Source organism: Meleagris gallopavo, chromosome 1 (assembly GCF_000146605.3).
Source record: "Meleagris gallopavo isolate NT-WF06-2002-E0010 breed Aviagen turkey brand Nicholas breeding stock chromosome 1, Turkey_5.1, whole genome shotgun sequence".
NCBI classification, from domain to species: Eukaryota; Metazoa; Chordata; class Aves; order Galliformes; family Phasianidae; genus Meleagris; species Meleagris gallopavo.
The window spans coordinates 56,114,659-56,138,887 of NC_015011.2; the positions used below are offsets into that span (position 1 = coordinate 56,114,659).

The 24,229-nt window shown below is 38.6% G+C and overlaps 1 protein-coding gene across 1 annotated transcript in view; it reads left to right on the top strand.

The window, feature by feature from the left end:
* LOC100539388 (transcription factor SOX-5) overlaps window positions 1-24,229 on the top strand; it is a 68,972-nt gene that overhangs the window by 23,403 nt on the left and 21,340 nt on the right. Inside the window, exon 2 of the mRNA XM_019611512.2 lies at window positions 5,767-5,913. Within this exon, the coding sequence (XP_019467057.2) occupies window positions 5,767-5,913 (147 nt within the window). The remainder of the gene's footprint in view (window positions 1-5,766; window positions 5,914-24,229) is intronic.

A 24,229-nucleotide genomic window follows, 5' to 3' on the forward strand; every position in this document is an offset into this window, starting at 1 on the left:
AACACTTAGTACATCCTCTTTAGTCCCTGTCTGGTTCACAGGTTTTGGGCAAATTCATCCAGCTTGCTATTTTTCACCTGGTGAATAAAGAAAACACTAGTTCAGGCAAGGTCCTCTACCATTAAGAGTCTGTATCAGACCAGTGCACACCTGGTCTGCACTGCGAACCAGGGCAATTTCTTAAAGGGAATGGATATTCAGTAGGTAGAACAATAATAATTGTCTAACTCTATTCAGGATTCTAATGAAGAAAAAATAAAAACAAAACAAGTTCATCTCAGGATCTCAAGTTACATTGTCATAAGGCGAAAATAGTCCAGTGTAAAAGCTAGCAACATCAAGCACTGAACTGAGTAAAATTACTTCACAGTGTTTTTTTGGTGGGTTACATTTTAAAGGAGCATATTAGAATTGTGTTTACGTATCATCTCTGTTTTCTGAAAATCTCCCAGTTGGTGCAAACAAATGAGATTTAAAGCTTTTGCCGAAGTTTTGAACGTACAAATTAGTGTGATCCTTTGAAATGTGTTGAACTGAGAATCTTTGAAGGAAACTCAGACAGAAAAGATGAGAATTTGGCATTTGTACCTTTTAGTTATATAATGAAGAGAGAGATGAAGAACTTTTTTTATAGATCCAGAAATAATTGCTACTGACCATTGCTGAGGACAGCCTTAATTCTAAATTTCTATAGTTATCTTTTTTCTACACTGCTTCTACTTTTAAAATCTTAGAGTAGGATGTGTCAAATGTTTAAGTGAATTCTTCTTCTAATTCTTTAAGACCTTTTATAATTAAAGAAAAATCAACAGAAATACAACAAAACTGAACAGATCCAAAAATAATTCTCTCTGCCATAATCAAACACTTTGCATTCCTTATATAAGCGCAAAATTTAAGGTAAGGAAAATTAAATCAGTGCATTCTGAATGAGAGAATCTCAATTTATACCATTTTTTTTCCCTGAGATTATGCAAAAATCAAAGCCATCAAGGCTGTGAAATCAAAACAGGGCCATTCATGTGAATATTTTTAATGATAGGTCTTAGAACGATACTGAAATTGAAGTATTGGATCACTCAACAGTTCAAATATTTAAGCACAGTGTTTTGTAAATTCATCTCTGTGCTTACTCCACTGAGGAATTAGTTTATATCAGAAACAAACTCACAGTAACCAATTTGATTTCAAGTATCACCTGCTTTTCTCTCTCTCTTTCCCTTTTTTAATATCAGCTCTTAATCTCTAGTGTTCACTAATAAAAATATTTTAATAAGAGATAATACAGTAAACTGAATGTGTATAGGTGCTTGAATCAGCTATCTCTGTCTGTGTAATTGCTAACACTTTGTTCAACCCTTTTTAAAATTGCTATTAAATCTCATTCTCATTTTCTGTATTAATAGAACAAGAATTCATTTTTAGTGTAACCTCAAAGCAGTAATGAGCATTGTTAACATGTAACAACAATGCCCAAGGGGAAAGTTTTCAAAACCGGTCTAACCTTAAGGCTTTTGCTATTGATGTACTACAGAGTCATCAAGCCAAGAGCTGTTAGAGCTAGTCCATTTGGAGAGTTCAGCTGAATATTTCTGTTTAATATATTGGAAGAATTATAAATGGTTTTGGTGGTGACCTAGGGAGAATAGGAAATTTTTGTTTAATAGCTGAAGAACAGAGGGGCAATATTATAAAAATAACTGTACCTCCTGCTCATTGTAAAATGTATCATATCATGCTTTTGTTCTGATGATTTTGCTTCCATACAGATTTTCATAAGAGGTTAATGAGAAAACATTAACAAGGCATGCAATATTACACATGGGCAGGGGAGCCGAAGCATAGTTATGTAGTTATAAGCGAACAATAGATGTTACTTTTTAATTGCTTTTTCAGAAACCCAGTTCTGCCTCCTTGAAGACATATTATCTATCTTATTAAAAGCAGACTATAATCCTTGTTTATGTATAGTAGGAAAAAAAAAACAGTTTTCTAAAGCTGTGGTGCTTCATTGATTTCAACTAGTTTCAGCTAAATACCTTAGTAATAGCAAACCAGTCAACGGTCTACAGTTTGCAAGTCCTGTATGAATTGTAGTGGAGCAAAATGACTCTTTGAATGCTGGAATTTGAGACTGGGTCTTTAGGTTCGCTATAGGTTGTGTAAGTGGTTTGAGGAGGACCTCTTTGATGTACATCTTGAGAGGTTCAAGAACAGTGTATTACAGCAATGATACGCAATAACTTCATTTCACTTTTTGCAATCTTTTGTTTTGTTACTGTGAAAAATAGACGGATATATTTTAGATGATGGTCAGATATTTTAAGAGAGACTGATTCCTACACTACTGAAATCCTGATGGTGAGGTAGAAATGCTCTTTTGTTTGAGTTTGATTTGTTTGTGAAATGAATGCACAGATTCTTGTCACTTAGCTGTCTTGATTCACAGCGTTTGGTCACACCAGTGCACTTTCCTTGGGTATAAGTTAAAGGTCATCGTGTCCTATAGCAGCTAACTATTAGCAGAGAAATTCAATAATGTCAAAGCTCAAAAATATTGACAGTATAAGAAATGTACTGCATGTTATATGTTTCTGTCTTTTTTTTTTTTTTTAATGATTGGAGCAATTCTAATGTTAAACAGAAATCAGACCATTAGAGTTTTGTAAGATAGATGTTTTTTGCTTCAGAACTGGGCCTGACGTTGCTTTTCAGTAGAATAGTTGCTTTGTGTACTAGGAAGGGACTTCATAAGAGGTTACTCTAACAAGAGACCTCTTATAAGGTTTTATTTAATGTTTATTTTTAATTTTCTAAATTAATTAAATAGAGGTGAGATGCTGAACCTGATAGCAGGAGGATTAAGTTTGTAAAAAGCATAAATGAAGGCTTTATAGGTTTTCTTCCACCCCTCTTTCCAAATTACTCCATTCAACTCTCTTGTATGAAAATCTGTCTTGAGGTATATTCCCTTAACTAAGTGTATGAAGTGATTTGAATTTCCATATATTCCACTTATCTCCTAAAAAGATGGTTTTTCTCCTGGATCCCTATTCAGTCATCATCTTGTTTGCAAATGTTGTCAAAAAGGTGATTGATGACGGTACTGGAAGGAGGAGCAACATATTTCTCAGTGAGCTCTGGTGTTAGATGATACTCTTGTTGTTAAGAATCTTACTATCTTATGCAAGTATTTCATGTGACTTAGTTCTAATTATTCATTCTCTGGACCTCATATGAAGGCTGAAAGCTAGTTGGGATAGATATTTTCTTCACTTTTTGAAAATTCTGCCCCAGAGGCTTACAGAAATTTCTGGAAGAGTGTTCTCAATAGGTCAGACCCTGCGTGGCCTATCAATGTTGGTTCAAGGTCTCAAAGTGTCTGAACTAATGTTGTTGGTTTTACTTCTATTTCCGTGCTACACTTATTGTCCAATACCTAATTTATAGATTCTCAACAAACTTGAACCTTTCCTGCTCAATAGTCATTCTACTTTCTTTTATCTTTTATTTTTTTGCATAGTTGCCTCAATTTGTTTTGTCAACTCATGAGTAGGGAGCAAAAGAAAGGCAAAATCTTGATCTACTCTATCATGACCAGAGTCTGATTATATTGAGTTATTCCCTAGACATGCACCCTATTTTTTAAACAACTGTTGCCCTTCTGATATATTAATTCGTACATATTGCTAAGTTGATTTTCCTTGTACTGCCTGCTGCAATCTCCTCTGGTTCACACAAACCCCTGTTCCTTTCTCCCTGTTGTATTTATTCTTTTTTTGAAAGAATGAAGGGATATGAACTTCCACTGATAAATACATGCATTTGAATCTGTGACTGATTTGTGGCTGGATTGTTTTTGATGACTTTTATCTGTAGTTGATTTGCATCTATTTGGCTCTGGCTGGCTGAGGGTAACGTGGAATAAATGAATAAATAAATTTGAGGAAGAGGCAGGGAGAGAACAGATGAATGAATGGTGATAGGGAAGGAGAGTGAGACTAAGCAAAGAGATGGATAAATGGTGATTAAGAAGTACAGAAAAATAAGGAACAAGCAGTGATCAGGGTAGAAGAAGAGATTAAAAGGATTCAAAACTGAAAGGAATAGGAAGTCTGAAAAGAATAGAACGAGTGAAAAAGAAGTAAGTAAGAACTTGGTGCCTGATTACACTTATAGGAGTAGAAATGGGATGCTTTTAATTACGTGAAAGGGTTAAGATTGTTTACCAGTGAGGAGAAGAGTTTGTACAGGAAACCATGGAACAAAGTCCAGAGTTGAGATGATGTACATGCATTACTCATTTCTTCTCCACTGAGTTGTCCTAGCCTTGGAACAGTAAATCTTCCTCATTTGATCTGGTTAAGTCTTTGCTACAGGACCTACATACTCTGAACTCTCATGAGGATTGTTTCTTTACCGTTTGTACAGTTCCATGTGGAATACTGTCATTAAGCTTATTACACTGAATCCTCATTCTTCTCTTTCAAATTTGCTGGGAATGGTTAGTGTTCCACTCCGTCCTCCATTCTGACCTTCGTTCTTTTATCAGCATATGCAGTTAATTAAAAAACCACAGCACAACAACTAAGCAACACAAACAAGACTATCTTAGACTAGCCATATTGAAGATCTTATGTTTTTCATGTCCACTTCCATGTTCCTGCATGTTATCTCTTGTCACATTGCATCTCAGAAGCTCTGTTACCACCTCTAGGCAGAGTGCACCACTACTCAGTGTTACACATTACACATGTACTGCACAGCACAGAAAATACAGTCGTTGAGTCTGAGGACTGAAGGTCTTTGTTGTAACATTACCTGCACTCTCAGGCATCCAACTTCTATCTGGCTTCATGTGAATTTCTTACTATTCACAAAGCATCAACAATTGCTGTCCACCGTGTTTTATTGTCTCCACTTTTTACTGAGAAGTCAACAGAGCTTCCAGGCATTGCCTGTTTCCCTGTTGTCTCTCTGCTTTTGACCACTGTCTGTGAAACTTTAGGTGCAGTGTAACAGGTAACTGTTTAAAGTCACATGCTGATATTCAAGTAAGTGGTTAAAGTGCCTCACTGGTTTGGTTTTAAGGGGTAAAACGTTACCACTCTGTATATGTTTTCCATTTTCCACCAAAAGAGTTCTTAATCTTGACTGGAGCTTCCAATTGCTAATTGACAGCGTGTAACCAACAGTATTTTTATATTTATACGTATTGGTGCTCCAGGGCCCATCTGAGAGTGGACTTTTACAATAAATACAGAACAAAATTTTGTCATTCCCAGCCCCAAACACATTACAGCCTATGCATATGAGACAATCACAGAAATAAATGTAAAGAAATGTAAAATGGTAGCACAGAGACTGACATATTAAACATGGTGTGAATTTCACACCATGAAAATAATGCATATTATTGTTGGAGATGCTGTTACAGCTGAGACCTCTCAGGAAAGGAAGGATTGCCCAGTGGTTCAGGCAAGGCACAAAGATTAGCTTTTGTTACTTGTTTTGAAACCCTGCACGTGAAGGCTGGGACACTTCTCATAGTGATGTCTGTCATTCATCCCCTGAGGAATGAATTACAAAATCTGAGATAATGATTCTTGACTCGGAATATGCCAGTCTGCCAAATAAAAAATACCCATCAGAATGTAAAGATAAAGTCTGCAATAGGAGAAGTTTTTAGAAAATTATTTATTGATGATTTTTTCCTCTCTCTTTCTTTGTCTCTTTTTGTGTGCGTGTTTGTTTTTGTTTTTACAGCAGTTGTATGCTGCCCAACTTGCTGCAATGCAAGTATCTCCAGGAGGAAAGATACCTGGCATATCCCAGGGTAACCTCGGTGCTGCCGTATCACCTACCAGCATCCACACAGACAAGAGCACAAACAGCCCTCCACCCAAAAGCAAGGTACTGTACAAGGCCCTGTGGCATAGCATTCCTGACAGTATTGAGACTTGCATGTACATTTTTTTCTGATCGTTCTCTGTGTGTCTCTCAGCTTTATTTTCATGATGCCTGTGTGAAATAAGAGAATAGTCTTAGTGAGTTCCCTTTCAGTACCCTAGCTATCACACTGTGATTCCCTCCATCTTCAGTAATGGATAGTGTACAGGGTGACAGGCCTCCTCTGCCAGCACACAATTGCCATTTCCTTTCAGGACTCCAAACTACAGTTGGAATAGAGTACAGTTGCAATTTAGAAACCAGTACAGTATCTCAAAGGTAGTCAGATCCTGTCCTAGGGCCCACTGGGCGTTTATGGAAGAATAAGTCTCTGAGGCAGTGTGTGTTGTGTTGCAGACTAAGCTCAGATCTGCTTAGACAGCAAAGGAGTCTGATGAATAGTCTTAGCCATAGCTGGGCAATCAGGTCTGTACTCATTTAAGAGGTCGAGTTAGCAGCTTGCAGTCACAACTGTATAACGCTGACAGTGCTTAGCCAGTTGTAGTTATAAAAAAACACTACATCCAAGGGAAGACGTGCTCAGCGTACACCTCAGCCAAGCAAAAGTAACCAGTCAAAACTGAATGGCACTTCCTAGTTGTTGCAAAATAGTTAGGAAGAATTTAGCTGAGGAATGCAGGGAAGAAGCAGTCCCGTTTGGGTGACTGCAAGAGCTTGATAAAATTTGTCCTTTCAATTTTTTTACTGTCCTCTAGCCCACTGTCCATGTCCTTTAGCATGTCAGAAAAGATTCCTTGAATTGACAATAGTGTCTTGTTTTTTACCCTAACACTAAAGTAGCCCAGATTAAAAATAACCAGACAATTGCATAATACCATTGTCAGCTCAGTGAGTCCAAGGATAAATTAGATGGTGTGGAACCAGGAGCTGTTGTGTTAACAAATCAGTCTGTAGGTCGACATTTTTTCCTTTTCTCCTCTATAGAGACTTTCTGGATTCCTGAAGTTTATCCTTGGTTTGGCCTTTTATATTCTGTAGAGCTGGGATCACAAAGCCGTGCAGTGCCTGATGGTACTTTTTTCCTGAATGTTGTGTCTATGGTTAATGAGATTTTTGTGCATTTTACGTGGGGTTTTTGTGTGTGGCTAGTGGCTTGCTAGACCCAGTGCACTTAACATCCCCGTGTTGATTTTGGATCTTGTGTGCACGCAGGACTTCTGGTGAGGTCTAAGGGGGCACAGTATTTATTTTGTGGCAATTGTGGAATTTTAAAGCCTTCTGTATGTACGGGTAATGTCAAGCACAACTGTCTTGCTGGCAGCTGTCAAGATCAGCTATGTTCTCTCTTGTGTTTTATTGCTTTCTCTTACTCCTCAGTGTCCCAGTGCCTCTGGCTTGCAGTCTTGTAGGACACAAACAAAACTTACTTGTAGATTGCTGAAAAAAAAAGAGTGGGCCACAAGGAAAGGAAGGGGGCTCCAAAAGGCTGTAAAATTGTGCAGCGTGAGCCCTGTGATGCATGCTGTTTTCAATCTGCTGTGTGCCAGTTGGAGGCTCAGAGAGTGAGCGAGAGAAAGAGAAAGGATAATGCTGAGAAATGATAGAGTGACTGTGACCTCCAAGCTCAGCCTGGAAATCCAAGACATTGATTTCACTTAGCATTCCTGCTGAGAAATCCGGCGGAGTTCAGTTGTAATAAAAGAACAAGATTCTGTTCTAATGGTAATGGCGTATGACAGACATACCACTTTGTCTGTCCTCAGCACCAGAGAGAGGAGAATTGGAGAAAGGTCACCTGACCCGCCTGTGGTGTTGTGCGAATGCTATACTGAGCTTTGAACTCCAGCCTAGAAACACAATTATTTATAATACTAAATGATAAAGGAACCTTTATAAAGCCTACAATAATTAGAATAAAGCTTATACAATACTGCCATGGCCTGGCTCAGAAAACATGCTGGCAAATCCCTCATAGTGGCAGAAACTGAAGCTTGTATGTTGAAACTAAGCACCTCTTTGTCTTTGTGGGTCTTCCTTGGCTTTTGCAGAGCATGTTAGTGTTTAACATTTTCAAAAACATAATGTTTGTTCTTATTTTTTTTATCAATTTTTTTTAATCTGTTGCCAGGCCATATTTGTCTGTTTAGCCTTTTTTTTTTAATTAACACCAGCATCAACTTGGTTCACAAAGTAAGTTTGTGGTGGTCTTTCTCACTGTTACAGCATGTCAGACCTCCACAATGAACAGTTAATGCCTTAGACAAGCTCTCACTAGATGCTGTTTGCTGAATCTTTGTTTTCAGCGCACAGTTTACACTGGCGCAGCATTGGAAATGCACTCAAGTGTTTGGAGACAAGGAGACAGCCTTACCTGAGAGTGTGTCAAGCTCCTGGCAAACATCTAGGTCACTCTGAAAAGCTGTGTTTTTTCCCTCTTGTATAGTGTTAAAGTTAGTATGCTGCTCTTTGCAAGGATTCTTCAAAGTCGGCTTCAGCAGCAGATGGAACAACTGCTGGCTCTAGAAATGCTGAGAAGCATCAGAGGGAGTTTGCCAAGGATCATCCTTTAAATCTAGTAAGACTTGAACACATCCCCAAAACTCCTTTAAGACCTTGGCAACTCCCATTTTGGCAAACCTTTTATCAGCAGCCCTCACCAGTGTTTGAACACTGTGCTGGGCAGGCTAACCTGGCTTCTTCTGTTCTCTCACCCGCCTTTCAACAGATGTGACCTGGAATAGTCAAATTCACTTCCTAGGTTTCTGTAGTGTAACTTTTAGGAAACCGTAAAGCAGAGATGCCATTATGCCGTGCTGTACACATTCTGTCAAGTTTTGGTTAGGAAACTGAACTGGTGTCGTACATTCTTCCAAGAAGAAATCTCCTTGCCAAAAAAATTGATTTAAGAAACAGAGCTGTGGACTCAGTCCAAAAGAAAATGCGTGTGTCTTGCGGAAATGGATTTTAACACAGCTTCTTCTTGAGCAGTTTTAAAAACAGCCGGTATGCTAATCATACCATTCAAATTTACCAAGGCCTCCTCCACAACCCATTTGAAAAGCAACTATCTTTTAAGTTTGCCAAATTGTGCTGGATTTCCAAAGTCTGTCTTAAGCACATTTTGTCTTTGATCCTGTAAATGTTTGCACGCTTCTCAGCTTGGGTGTTCAAGGTGGTTGCACACTCCCAAATAAGTAGGAGACGATGGACAAAGGTGAAGATAATGACTAGCAGGATAACTTAACCAACCCATATTGTGATTAATTTCAAACCTTTTGCTTGAACAGAAGTACCCAGGTTGGGAGGAGGGGAGGCACTGTTATAGTAAATATGTTTGTCTGAGCAGTGACCTTTACCATGGTACCTGGATCCTCACCTAATAGTTGCCGTCTTCACTGAAATCAAGTGAGGTACATCATGCTCTTGAATAAGAACAGCAACATTACTCTCACTTGTAAACAGCCTGGGCTCTGTTCAGTCCTACTCATTTTTTTATGTTGCAGGTATAAATATGCCATTCTAGTGCCTGTGTGATGTACTGTCCTAGCCCTTTCCACGTAGCCTTTCAAGTACAGTATTTCTGGAGTGAATTTTCAGTGTAGCTCATAAATGTAGCTAAATGATTCCCAGTACTTCATAGAGCACAGTGCGTTGTCTGTAGCATCTGCTGAAAAAAGGACCACTTCACTGTGAAATGCGACAGGAGAGAATTCCTGGGCTAATTTCTTTTAACCTCGTTATGACCTCAACCCTAACCTTACTCAGAGTTGTGTCTCCATCAATGGCAACAACACATGGATTGTCCAAATCAATTTTTTTGTTCTTTTCAAATACTTCTGGCAGTGATGTTACTATTTGCTCAGCAGTAGCACCTGGGAGTTGTGACAAGGAAAGGAAATGTGTTTCAGTCAAGCCAGAAACAGCAATAAGCAGTTGGATATACACAGTCAGATTCTACTCAGCTGCAATATCCAGATAAATATCAGTATGAATAATTAATTGAAGATTTATGCTCATATTATGTGATCCCTCCGATCACCTAAGCAAACACTGGATTGAAAATTTTTCATGTCACTTATAGTCAGCAGAAGAATCTCATTTGAAAGACTTGGAGCTTGCCCCTATACCACAGGACAGATTGGCTCTAAAATGGCCAGAGATTCTCTAGAGGAAGTTCTTCCAATTTGAGGAATATCTTGTGACATTTTCTGCCACATGCATCAGCTGTGTCTTGCATCCTTCTTATAGCGTAGGAAGGACAGAAAGGGACGAGCAGCATGTTTGCTCATTTCTCACCAGTCCAAAGCCTACATGTAAAACTTCAGCTGAGTCACTGTTGATTCGATTTCCAGCTATAGGTCACTTTGAAAGTAATGCCTCCTAGTTCACTTCTGTGGAAATTGAAACAGATGCAAAGAGCACATTTCCACTATTTGATAGAGCAAACTAGTGTGAAAAACACTATTTTTCAACATAGTCACCACCATTAACTATGTATTTTCACCAGTGATGAACAGGAGTCTGCATGCCTTGCTTGTAAAAGTCTTTGTGGCCATCCAGAATGTAGATTGTCTTTCATGTTGTTGTCATGTTGTTGTCTGGAGAAGAGGAGGCTCAGAGAAGGCCTTATTACACTCTACAATGTCCTGAAGGGAGGTTGTGATGAGGAGGGGTTCTCTTCTCCCAGGCAACAAATAGGACCTGAGGAAATGGCCACAAGTTGTACCAGAGGAGATTCAGGTTAGGCATAAGGAAAAACTTTCTCTCTCAGTGGTCAGGCACTGGAATGGCTGCCCAGGGAGGTGGTGGAGTCGCAATCCCCAGCAGTATTCAAGAGGCGTCTGGATGAGGAGCTACAAGATATGGGTTAGTGCTTGTGGTAGCAATGGTAATGGGAGGTGGATTAGATGATCTTGCAGGTCTTTTCCAACCTTGCAATTCTATGATTCTATGATTCATCACTGCTGAAGCACATCACCCAACATCCACCATTTGGTCCCAGTAAACATTCAGCAAGCATTGAAGAATGTCAGTGGGTGCTGTTTTTTTTCTGCCTGAAGGAATTCAGTGCCACACTTCTGCCTCATACGCATTTCCATGTCAGACACCATTTTGTCAGACTGCCCCTCTGCTGCCATCTGTCACACGGCAACAATGTGTAGCAGAACATTGGTGGGAAGGTCCAACCTATACTGCCATACCACTAACATCCACCTATGACTTTTGATCAGGTAAATCAGGGACAAAAATAAAGGATTGGAGGCCTTGGATATGGGAATTTTAAATCAAATACACCATAGGCTGTGTTATTAGGAAAAAATAAGTAAGCTGTAGGGAGCTGTTTGGGGATTTTCTTGTTCCAGTCAAAACTGGGGGATGAGACTGTACTTTCCAGTTTGAGTAGAAAATCTCTTGACTCAGAATAAGAATACAAAGGAAAAAAAAAAAGTATCTGAAGGGAGGGAGAGAGAAAACAGCCATAAAATTGCCTAGTAATAAAAACACTCATCTGGATGATATTTCTGATTCTACTTCAAACAAATTGTTGACTTGAACTTCATTTTAGCTGACTACCCTAAGCAGCCCTGTCAGCTGGGTATATTTCTGTCTTTTGTATGATAGCACAGAATTTAAAAATTCATCCTAGGGAGATGTTGGGGAGAAGAATTAGGCTCCATTATGTACATAGTTGCATCAGCTTGCTTGACACATCGAGCTATGACTATTGCAAAAGGCTAGCTGATAAGTAGACACACAGATTTCTATTATCCTTACATTTCCCAGTCCTGATCACATTTTTTTTCATGATTGAGCATGTTGCAAAAAAGAATTTCAGCTCTAGAAATAATAGCTACATTACTGTTCAAATGCAGAACGATAACCATGTTTCCTTTTGAAACATTTCCCTTTGTTTAGTATTACCAAATATTTTTGGGAAGTTTGTCAGCTATAAAGATGACTAATCATTGCTGTGGACAGGTGATCAAATGGTGTCACTTCCTGTGTTAGACGGGGCTAAACTCTTTTTCTTGTCTGCAAACGGGTTCAGAAATAAGATCCTGTCTGAAACTTCCCCTTTGCACCTTGTATACTATTGGCAATTATTGTCCTCTTTATCAGTTTTAAGAGCTCAGTAGCTGCTGAATGCCTATCTAAGCAGCAGGAAATTAAGGCATTTTTACTTTCAGTAAAGGGAGTACTGAGGTATTTTAGTGTGAAGAACAAAGTTCTCATTAAAGTTTGTAAGAGGCATTGTTCCTGCTACAACATGGAGGTTACGTAAACAAAAGGTTTATCTGGCAGATTTGCAAGGCTCTTGTGTTTCTGAGAATTCCTGGGCTGTTCATAATTCTTTATATGCTCCTTGTAAGAGAATCTGTTAAGTGCAAGAATAGCACTAGAATATTTTGTATCACTACATTTGTATTTCTCAATCCCCTTGTCAGTCCATCCAACAAGTTAGAAGTAGCTGTGAGATAATTAAGGAAAACGTCATAGAATGGATGCAGCAGTGTATAGGGAACTGGAAACTGAGACCTCATCTGCGTTATCTGTGCTATGCTACTTGCTGCTGTGCTGTTTCTTTAACATCAGTGTCCATTCGTAATGGAGAGTTTGTAGCTAAATATCTCTTTACCTGGAAACCTTTTTCTTTTGCTGCCCATAAAAACAAAATGTAGAATTGATGACAGAATCTTTAGGACTATTCTCTTCTTTGTTCTCCTTCCTGTATATGATGTTCAGGCATGGAAACAATGACTTTAAACCATTTGCCAGAGCACAATGAAGTGATGTGTGTTAATGGAACTTCTTAAGATGCTCTTCTAAAATAGTGAGTGCGTTCTAAACAATAAGAACAGTGTTAATGGTGGTATCTAAAAAGCAGCAGCAGCAGCAACTGTAGAGACTTGCACAGAATTCTCTCTGTCTCCCACACCCCCTAATTCCCTAAAAATAATTGAAATACATGGAGAGTTTAGATTAACTTTTTAGATTAACTTTTTTAGATTAACTCTCCACAGCTATATTTCCTGATACTGTGTCTCTCTGGCAGGAGCCTGTTAGCCTGTTTCTCAAGCCCAGTTGCTAGAAAATCAGCACTCAAGTGGGCTCAGTTGGTGTTTTTTGTAATGGAAACTCAGAAGAAAGCATAACGAAGAGAAAAGGGGTGGAGGGAGGGAGAAACACGCTCTGATATCTGCACTCAGAAAACAAAGGCAAGTTACATGGATTAAGCAATACCACAGCATTTCTGAAAGAGATCTTCAGAAATCAGATGGGGAGCAACAGAGATGTAAAGTGAAGTGGTAATGACAAATCTGCAGTGTGTGCTTCTTACTAATTCATTACTATTCTTTGCTGCTAATGCCTTCCTTTACTTGCTATGAATAAATTGGAAAGATGGGAGTATAGGGCAGGTAGATTTTTTTTCTTTTTTGTTAAATGATCCACAACAGTGGCTTGATGCTGAAGACATAGCTATTGCACCATGCAATGTTACTCTCAGTCCAGTTCAATTTCAGAATCCTTCAGCGCTCAGCAGTGCTGAGACATGACATTTGGTTCCAGATCTTTGTCTTATTCTGGAACTTAGCATTGTATTCTGCCAAAGCTGTATAACAGTTCTGCCCATCCTAGAACAGATTACTTGAGTGAGAAAGAGCAGTATTTTGTGAGGCTGAGGGGCTCCCAAATAAATGTCACACATTTGAGTATTTTTTAATGCCACCAGGTTAGCTCTTGCATGGATGTTCCTGGTTGATCATGCTATCTCATAAATAGCAGAAAAGTGTTTAAGGAGAGTGTGGAATCTGGAGTTGCATAATGAAAAAGAGAAAAGTTAGATTTTTCTGTCTGCAGTGTTTTTCTTGAACATCCTCACCTTTTTGCAGCTGGAAAATACTTAGAGCAGGTTGTTCCTGCTGTGGAAGGGGTACTAACCTTGAAGAGAAATACATGAAGTTCAGCTTGGGAGGTAGCATTTGTTATTAATTCTGATTCTAATACGATCAGTCTAGCTGCTTCTGGAAGCTGCTTGCTTTGTCTGCAGAAGAGTCATTTGCTTCCATGTTATGTACTAAATTTGAAATTAATTCCTCTTTACACATTCAGACAGAATGCAATTCAAGCTTGGCATTAAAGAAATACATTTTCTGATACTCTATACCCAGTGTTGAATGATTACCATAGCTCTACAGCTATTTTTTTTAAGCTGAAACATGTTAATCTGTAATCCCTGATAGCAATGGATAGTTGAATAGAAGCAACACTAGCAGCAGAATAGAGGAGTCCATTTTATTTTCAGAGGCAGTTTATTATGGGTTAGTATTAGCTCTGGAGTGGTATGAAGTGCTTGGCAAATATTTCAGTGAAGCTTCTGAGAACAACATGTTTATTCTACAAAGTTCATTTTGACTTGTTTAGTGTTAAATGAAATGGTGGGGAAAAGGGTTTCAGAGAAACTGTGTGCAAATCAGCAATTTAGAATGTACTCATTTCCCAGAGCAGTGTAACTACATGTTGTGACTTTATAACAGGTAGTTTCCTTGAAGTTCTAGCTCCTGGAGTCATATGAATAAAAAGCTTCAGGCTATCATGGGTGAAACTTGATCTATCTCAGAGGCTTCAAAAGTAGCTACCAAATAAAACATTATCTATGAGTTATTATTTAAATCAAGTGGCATTCGTTTGCAGTCCAGAGTCATAGAAGACTTTCATCCAGGCAATTCTACTGACTCATAATCATTTCTCAGCAAAATTACACTTTCTACCATAGTATCTCCTGGTAAAAATGCTTTAGTAGTATCCAGACAGAACATCTGAGAACATCCAAGGAACATTAGAGGCAGGTAAACTGAAGCAACAAATATTGTGGGTTTTGAGGTAATTTGGTATAAGCTAATATATGAGAACAGTTAAAATATTTTGATCTCAATCATGTGTTTTTATTCACTAATGATGTCGAATGACAAATTCAAATGTGTATTTTTAGTACTAATGAATGAGTTTAGTTTCTGTCCATTTCATTTCAGTTGCTACATTTTCCCCTGCTGCTTTCAAAGGAAAGATAGGCTAATGCCATGACTGGCATATTTGGAAAAAATAAATTATTAAGAAAAAAAGTCCTTGATAAAAGATTGCTCAATGTCTTGACATGCTGAGTATATAAGAGAAAGACCTTGTCACTTAGGAGACCGCTGCAGAGAAGGCTTTCCAATTTCCAATCATGATGCTACATAAAGAATATACCTTGGAGTGTCTCATTAAGTTATTAGTGCTTCTTAAACTTTTTTGAGTGGATGTGCCAGCACCTGCTAGTAGATTTAAAATAAGAGGCCATTTCTAAGAGCTAAGTGTGTGTGGAGATGTAACACATGGATTTGTATGGGCTTTCAACTGACATGCTAGGCAGTGACATGTCACGTCATGAATCAGCCACATCGTGTTACAGGATTTCAGGCTAACAGAACACAACAGGCGTTACGCAGTGACAAACACAACTCAATGTGACATATCCACAGGAAAACTGGCACAAAAAGCTTCTTAAAGTTGAGTTTCAGGGGTACATTTATTCCTCCAAAATGCTCCAGAGAAAACTATGAGGCACTGTAGCAGAAAAGGGAGGCATACAGTGACAGAATTACTAAGGTCATTTTAATTCAGTGTCCAATTAGGAAGAAAACATACATATATGTAACTATTCTGGAGAGTATTTTTTAATGTAAGATCCTTGTGATTTTCTTTCTTTCCAAAGGTAGCTCTCTAAGGGCTGCAGTCATTCCAGGTCAGTGATTATTTTTATCCTGAACCATGCTAAGAGCTGTGCAGACTTTAGCTTACCACTGTAAGTTAATATATTTTGAGTTTTGCTCTTGGTTGCCTCAGTTTTAAGCCGTTTTGGTCTAAACTCCATTGTTTTTTACTGCTTTGCTTGTGAATCGAAATGACCCTTTTTGTGCCTGTTTCTAATAGCCTGAGTCTTCTTTGAAATAACCTTCCCCTTTCTGGGTACTCTTATCTTATTCTAATGTCTGCTGAAAATAGAGTCAGCAATTAAAACTCCAGGATGAGTTAATTCATCTCTGTTTGCTTTTTTATTCGTTATAAATGTATAGATAGCCTATGCTTTCAGTGTTCTCTGTAAAAGGCATGGACCTAATTTGGGGTCAGGGAAATGCAACACATACATTTGGCTGAGAAATGCATGTCAAGTAGCATTTCATTTGCGATATCAGAAGCTAAAATGGTGTCACATGACTGTTTGACCACTACATTTTACATCTGGATTTACTGTCCTTAATTTCACAGCCTTGGTAATAAGAATTTGTCTACAATGAGTTCTTCCAGCGAACTTCAACTCATAATCAGGATGATGTGGTGTTGTAATACCCAGGAGAATCACCAATGTACCAAACAAGTAAAGTTTATTGGGGCTGGCTTGTGAAAAAAGATGACAACCACAACATTTTGGCTAGACGAAGTGAGAAAATTGCAGAGACATTCAGAGGCCTATGGACCAGAACAAACTGAACAGATACTTTTTTTCTGTGTTCATTGCAAAATGAGCAAAATGTTCGAAGAGTGCCAGAAACCTGGTTTCATTTGTGAAGTCTCACAATATTTAGACCCTGGCTGGAGATGCAAAGTACCTCTCTCTGGGGGATCCTGTGATGTCTTTTAATATGTGAGTAAGCGTTGGAGGCTTCTCCTGACCTGAGAGGTTTAGAGCGTACCCCTCCACTATCCCATTGTATCTTCATGCAGTTGATGCAGGACCTTTGATGGCTTCATTCCATCATCAAACCTGGAGAAGACTGGCTGGTGCTCTCAAGATAGAGATTAAGAATGCCCAACATGCATGTGTGCACGCTGATCTTGTGTACACTCACACAAGAGTGTACACACACACCAAATTTTGAGGCTAAAAATAATAATCCCTAAGTTGAAAAACTGTTAAAGGCTATACAGGCATGACATCTAGAATTTCAAAGAGATGCAGGATGTCTTGCTACAGCTTTTTCTGCACTATTGTTCTTCACCATCAAAAGATTACAGTCTAGAGCTGGGAAGAAGGATTCTTGTGATAGTATCATTTGGGACTCACTTTGTAAATTGTTCTGGGCTCAAACAGAAGAAAATAAGGCTATATAAGTATATGTTGTTACTAATGAAGCGATGAAATTGCACTATGTTATTGTTTTGTCTTGAACATAATTAACTGGTGATACACACGTTGACTCAGTGCTCTTAGGATCAGTGCCCAGAATAAGTCAGAAAACATAGCAGCTTTAGTACTGGAGAAAAAAGAGCAGGGGGAAGGTCTTTTTTTCCCTCCTGTTCTTTCCTCTGGATAAGATATAAAAACTGCCCAGAGCTGGCCCTGTTCAGAAATAGTGAATCAGCCTCTTGGAATTTTTTTTTTTTAAGATGTCAGCTTCCCTCTCATACACTTCTGTGAAGACAAAGAATGTCTTAACGTCGGTATTGAAGTTATCATTAAAATAAAAAGAGATCTGTAGACATCAGCTATAAATCATCTAGAAATAGCTTGTGGGTAACCTTTGACACAATTGAACCTACTTGAAATGAGCTAGGGCTGGATTCATTGCCTCTAGTGAAGCCAGTAGGTGGACTAAAGGTCTCCTCTCCCCCTTTCTCCCTCTCTCTTTCCATATCTTACAGTGTTAGCTTCTGGGAGGTGAATGTGTTCTGGCTGAGTGATGCAAATGCATGTGGATGTGTTCTTAAATAGACATTTGTTTTATGTCTGAAAAGAATAGGCCAATCTTAACAGTGTGATGCTGGGGCTATTTGAAAGGTATTTTTTAAGGCAGTTGTCTTCTTTCAGCATCACAAGAACTATTTTAACCAATTGTTCAGGCTTGAGGAACAGCATGGAATATCTATTGTGTAGAGATGCATGCACGTTCTACAGAATTAACAGGAAAATGGTTGATAAAAATCTGCCTAATTTTACATAATAGATTTTTGGCATTCTTGTGATCTGACTTCAAATCCATGCTGAGCTTCTACAGTGTAACAGAAATACTAGTTTGCAGTTGTTAATTTTAATTTATAAGATGCTAGGTTTTAAAAGGAGCTGAAAGTGTTCAGCATCTCATGGGGACAAACTATGAGTCTTACTAATGAATCCAGCAATTAGTGGTTCATTGTGCCTGCCAGCAATTTGGCCCTGATATCGGTCCTGATGGTGATTTCATTTTTGCTGGTGTGAATCAGGAATAGTATCTGAAGTCTGTTCACCAAGGGGGGCTCAGTACTTCTTCAGCACTGTTATGCTTGTAATCTGCATTCAGTACTGACAGCAGCAAACAAAAAAAAAAAGGAAGTATAATATATTTCACTTTTAATTATGATTATTAAGGCTGATTAATATGTTTGTTCGATTTACTGTATATATCAGTAGTACTCATTACATTCAAAGAGTTTGAAGTAGTGGTGCCCCCAAGCAGCTAGATAAACATATATATGATGTACGTCAACACTGCTTAGAAGAAACCCTTTTCATAGGCAAATGGATATATTTTTTCCAATTGTATAAGTAGAGAATTGAAACAAAAGTGGTGGCCCTTTACTTTTTGTAGCCATTTGCATGAGTGCAAACCAATAATGTTTGTATTTGGTAATACTCTTAAGTAATTTTTCAAAGATGTCAGTGACTGTGCAAAAGAGCATTAGATAATGAGAAAGATTGTTGGAAAACCAAGAATTGAAGTGCAGTCTCTTTCAGTTCCTGTGCACGACACAAATAAAGACGTGACTGTGGCACAGGAAAAGGAATGACCTTTGCCAAGGTATTCTCAAATAGTTAAGCCCCACATATGCAATTATGGGTGGGGTATAAATATTAAACAAAAAAAACCTTATTTTTCTGTGAGGGCAGTACTGAATGATGGAGAACGTATTTGCTTTGAACATTCCATGCAGTATGTCAAATTCTGTCCTGTTTCTGGAACTGCTGATTAGTTTTCTTACCACTAAAAGGAGGTGAAATGAAAAAATATCGAGCAAGATGGAATTGTAAAATCGTTTTGATTTTAGCGATCTGGGATGTTGTTAATAACATGCAAACATTAAAGATGGATGAGTTTTATGTTGATAGTTTCCCTTTGAAAAACTATTAGTTTGAAAAACAAATCGTCAGGCAGGTCATATCCACACTTACAAAACATATTTTGACACTTTTCATACAGTTGTATTTATCTATAAATAAGAACAGTGCATCTTATCTTTGCACTATTTATTTGTAGTGCTGCATACGTTCCTGCCTCTTGGCGAGGACTGGAGACCTGTGTTACATGAGATACCCAAAGTCAGAGAAAGCACAGGTGGTTTTTGAAAAGATCTTCTTAGACCACTGTCAGTTGTCCAAGCTGTTTGAAATCTCTTTTCTTTTAAGCTTTTTTACTTGTTTCTTCTAAAGTTTTCAGCAGCTGGGTTGTTTTTTGTTTGTTTGTTTGTTTTGTTTTGTTTTGTCTTTTTTCCCCCTGAATCTTACAATCCATGCAGCATTTTTGCTTCTCCTGCCTGACCACAGCAGGAAAAGGGGGCTGTTGCTAATTTGTTTTGATATGGTACGCTTTGGTCTGTATTCTTTTTGAAATTAATTCCTTTTGCAGGTGTGGGGTTAGAGGTGGTGGTGTGCTCCCAGCGAAGGTGTCATCCACCACAGAGAGGAGGTGGGAGGCTTTGATCAGTGTGGCTTCTGTTTTCTTGTTCTTCATTTAAAATGTACCAGTTTGTAATGCTGTTTGGCTTTGCAGGTCCTTGTTTTATTTCCTTCCAAGTCCTTCCCTGTCCTTTCAGGTTTTGTTGTTTTCATTGCTGTTCATTCTGCTTAACATTTAGTGGGGATTATTTTCTGAAAGGTGATGACTCCAAGTTCAATTTCAGCAGCAAACAAAATCCAGTCTAATGTCTATTTCCATTTTTTAAACAGCTTTTTATGAGAAAGGGAGGGCATTATTAAGGACAACACATGTTGAGGCTTCTGGGTTTTATAGGGAATTCTGTAGCAAGGACTTTAAAAAATAAAAATCAAACCAAAGACCAAGCTGCAAGGCATCATGCTTCAGGGCACGGACCACTTCAGTTTCTACCCAGCACAAGTTCACGAATACATACCACAGATCAAACTATCTGACAGCTATCTACTTCATTTGAAGCACATGGACGTTTTTGGGAGATTCAATACAGTATCCAAACAAAACAGGCAAACAGAAAATGTGGAACACCAAGCATCGGTCAGAATGAGAGCAGCAATTGCTGTTCTTATGACTCAGCTATTTGCTCGCTATGTGAGATTAGGCAAATTACTTTGCCACTTTGTGCCTTGTTCTTCCCATTTGTAAAATAAGGCAGAAACTGTCAGAGTAATTATGAGCTTTAATTAAATAATATTCCTTTCAAGCACTGGAGCAGTGATTTTTTTTTTTGCACTTGACTACTTACCATGTATTTCAATGGGGGCAGTTTGAAAGAATCACTCTTTCTAGTGACAACCTTTCTCTTGTCCACCACAACTTCTTGATCCTCTCTAGTGGTTTTTACCTCTGGTGAAGTAATGTACATGGTTTAAAGTATGAAAAATTGGTTGCTAGCTTCCCCTATAGATTTGTTCTATCTGCATCATTCCCTGCTGGCCCGTGCCTGAGTCACCCTTTCTGCTCAGAGGCTGACTTGAGCCATCCTAGAGTGCTTAATTAATAGCATTACACCAAAAAAATAGGTGCAGCAGCGACGCAAGAAATACAGCTGAACAATATTTATTAGAAGCTAACAGCTAGAAGAACTCAAATATGGTCGTAAGTATGGACCAATAGAATTCCAAGTGGCTATTCTATCTCTATATTGACTCCTTCTTCTTTAGTAAGTATGGACCCTTCTCATTTCAAGCCAAACACGGCAGGATTTGCTCAAAATGAGCTTTGCTGAAGGGTTTTGTTTGTTTGTTTTGCAAATGAAGCTACTGAGTTAAATTTTCACTCACTCAGAGATGCAGAAAAAGAAGGAGCTTTTCCTTATGAGGTGCAAGCAAGTGCTGAAAGCCCTTTGTTTCTGCAGTTTTGTTTTGTGCTGTACTAAAAATCCATGCACTGGGCCCTGAGCAACACTCACTTCAGCTTGTTTTGGTCTAGCTGAAGAACAAGTGCCTGAACAGCAGAATAACGACAATAGGAGTAAGTCAGTTAGTTTTGTATGGATTAAAATGAAAGCCTAAATTTTGGCTCTGATTTGGGATAAGCAACCATAAATCAGGTTTCTCTTAGAGATCAGTGTAAGTGAAAACTCACAATCAAGCAAAAATAGCCCAGAAATCTCGTACCAACCACTGTTCTCCAACACATTGTACTATTTGTCTCTGGAGATTACAGGGAAACTTCACAAGGATGGTGGGCGTTTTGGCAATCCAAAGCCAGCCAGAAGCTGCAAGTATGGTCTGGAGGATGCATCTCTGAGGATTTTAGAAACTAAATGAATGAGTTTTGAGTAAACACACACAAGTCTGCTCATTTTGCTGAATTGTGTGCTCTGATGCATTCTGTTGGCCAAACAGCCTGTCTTGAACCCAAGGAGCCCCCAGAGAACTAGGCCTCATTGCAGCACTTGCCTTTCCTGAAGTTTTTAGAGTTGCTTTTAGAGTTCTGTGTGCTCAGACCTGTCTGTCCAGATGGTACACAATATTCTGATTGTGTTTGGGTGTAGAGTTTGAGGAGGTTTTAGATAGCTCCCTCCATGGACCTGGGTTTTAGGCTGCTCTGCAGCTACAACAACCTATATTTTTCCATGCCTGAGCTAGCTGGAGGACTAAAGTGATCCTAGGCTTGCTGACATTTGGCCTTCAGTTATTTCTGCATCTATATTCTGTGTGTCAGAGAATAATGATACTACGAAGTAATTGCTGTGCATTCAAAGTTGTGAGGAGGAGAGGGATGCATGCAGCTCTTACAGACTTCCATCTGTAGAGCCAGGTCATTTTGCATGTTCCTCTCTTGTTTTTCCAGTCTGTTTGTGGATCCTGCGTACAATTTCTGGGAACAGTGGTGCCAAATACAAAGAGAAAACCACCCAACATTTCTCATTTGACTGTGACAACACATGGACTAGACAAAATTGAATCTTGAGGTTTCCCGGGCAGCAAATTAGTCCGTACTAGCTACAGACTTCACTCCTGGCAGTGAGCTTCCAGTAAAGAAAAAATGGAAGGGGAAGAAGTTAAGGATCTTTCTGAGAGGACCAAGTCCCCAGGCAGTATCCTTATTGGTGTTACAGAAAACAATCCCGTGTGTCCCCTTTACTATAAAACAGAAGAGACGAAGTTTGTGTTCCCAAATTTCTTTGGCCCATGAGCAGCAGTGGAGGCTGTGCATGAATACTCTAATGTACAAATCTGCATTTGGGAGTAATTTATTTCTTGAGTAGTCTCCTAAAAGAAGCAGCTGAGAGGACAAAAACAAAGTTTCTCATAAATGTAAAGCAGCTCAGCTCCTCCATTTGTTTTGAGACCTATGAGTATTATTCCAACCATATCATTTAAGAGTGGAAGCACTGAGTGTGACTGGGTAACTCTTGCTAAGACCAGGAATTGCCCAGCTTTTGAGTGCAACACATTCAGGGAAAGATACTCAGCAAAGCAACATCATAAAAAATCTGCTCTGCATAAAGACAGAAAATCAGGCTGAGATGTTTTTGTCACTGTTATGGAGCAAAAGATCTGCACACTTTGGAGGACCATAAAGGAGGGAGGCAGTTCTTTCTAATATTTGCCTTCGGACTTATCTTTGGTGTCTTTTCCTTTCTGAAAAGTCTCGTTGTGCCTTCTACATTTTGTGCTAAAACTCATGGGTAAGAGATACTATAATATAAAGTGAATTTTCTGAAGAGTAATTCTGTTGTGTTTATCATAATGTAATGACTGAGATGCCTGTTTATTTGCTTGCATCTCTTTCTTTCTGGGTAGTTAGAGAAATTTCCACCTTTGCAGGAAGGGACACATTATTCTTAATCAAAACTTGAGAATGTGGCAGGAGGAGGTGCAGCTGCAGATGAGCATTATCTAATTCACCCATCCTGTCATGTGAACATTAATTTAATACAATTATTTCATCAGTGAGGATAATATCAGCAGCATGGCTCATTTATACAACACGTTTCACAACTGCCGTTACCTCTTGGCTTCTTATCATCACTACTGATAATTTCACCATGAGTGGCTTCGGAGGAAGGGGAGGGGACGTGAACAAGATGCCAGTATCTTTGTGTGAGTGTGTGGACAACTATAGTCTAGAAGGGACAGAAATGTTGAAGGATTTTATTTGCTTATATGCTATTGCACCTCTGTTTCTGACATGTGTTGGTTAGAGGTTTCTATGGATGAGCAAGAGACGGAATGGATAAACCACTGGTGAGCTGCCTACTTCGTTCTGCAACATCAGCATCATTGTCTTCTGCCCCAGCCATGCCACTGAGTGCTCTGCATTTTGTATTTCTATTGAAATTAACATCTCCAAGAAACAGAAGCAAGGTTGGGGAATGAGGCTTTGGTTTTGGTGAGACAGTAGATATTTTTTTTAGAACCCCCCTCTCCAGCTCCTTATTTATAACTCATTTGGCTGTAATTTGTACTATAAAGGTCATTTAAATACGCATTAAGATGTGGTAAACGTGTTCCCTGAAGTCAGGAAAGCCTCTTTAGTAGAGCATGCTAGGCTGTGCTTATGCCAGGTCATTTAAGCACATCTGTATTGACAGTCAGATGATACACAGAATACTTTGTAATTTTGTAATAAATGGCAGCCTGGGCCTTCAGTGTGTGCCACAGTGGGATATGGCACTTGGATTTAAATTACACTACAATAATTTAGTAACAGTATTTTTAGTAGTGTTCTAATCATTAAAATATGTGAAAAGAAGTGAGATTATAAAATTAAATGAATTGTCTGAGTTCTTCCTCCCAGTACACCTTTTCATTCTCCAAGACTGCTTCATTCATCTGGACTATTGGCCTTCTATTCAATTCTTGGTGTTAAAATAGTGCAATTTTTAATAAATGATTTAGAGACATTCTCAAAATCAGATTTCAGCCCCTTCGTAATGTATTCAGATATATATAATTTTTTATCTTAGAAAGTGGTAAATAGAGACAGCTTAACTGAAACATTAAGAAAGACACCAATTCAGCCAACTATTTGTAACACTGATGCAGACTTAGCTTACCAGCAGTATTTCTGCTTAAACCTCACTTGTTAGACACCGTGGGGATTTCTCATGTCTAATGCTTAAATATGAAGGCTTAAAG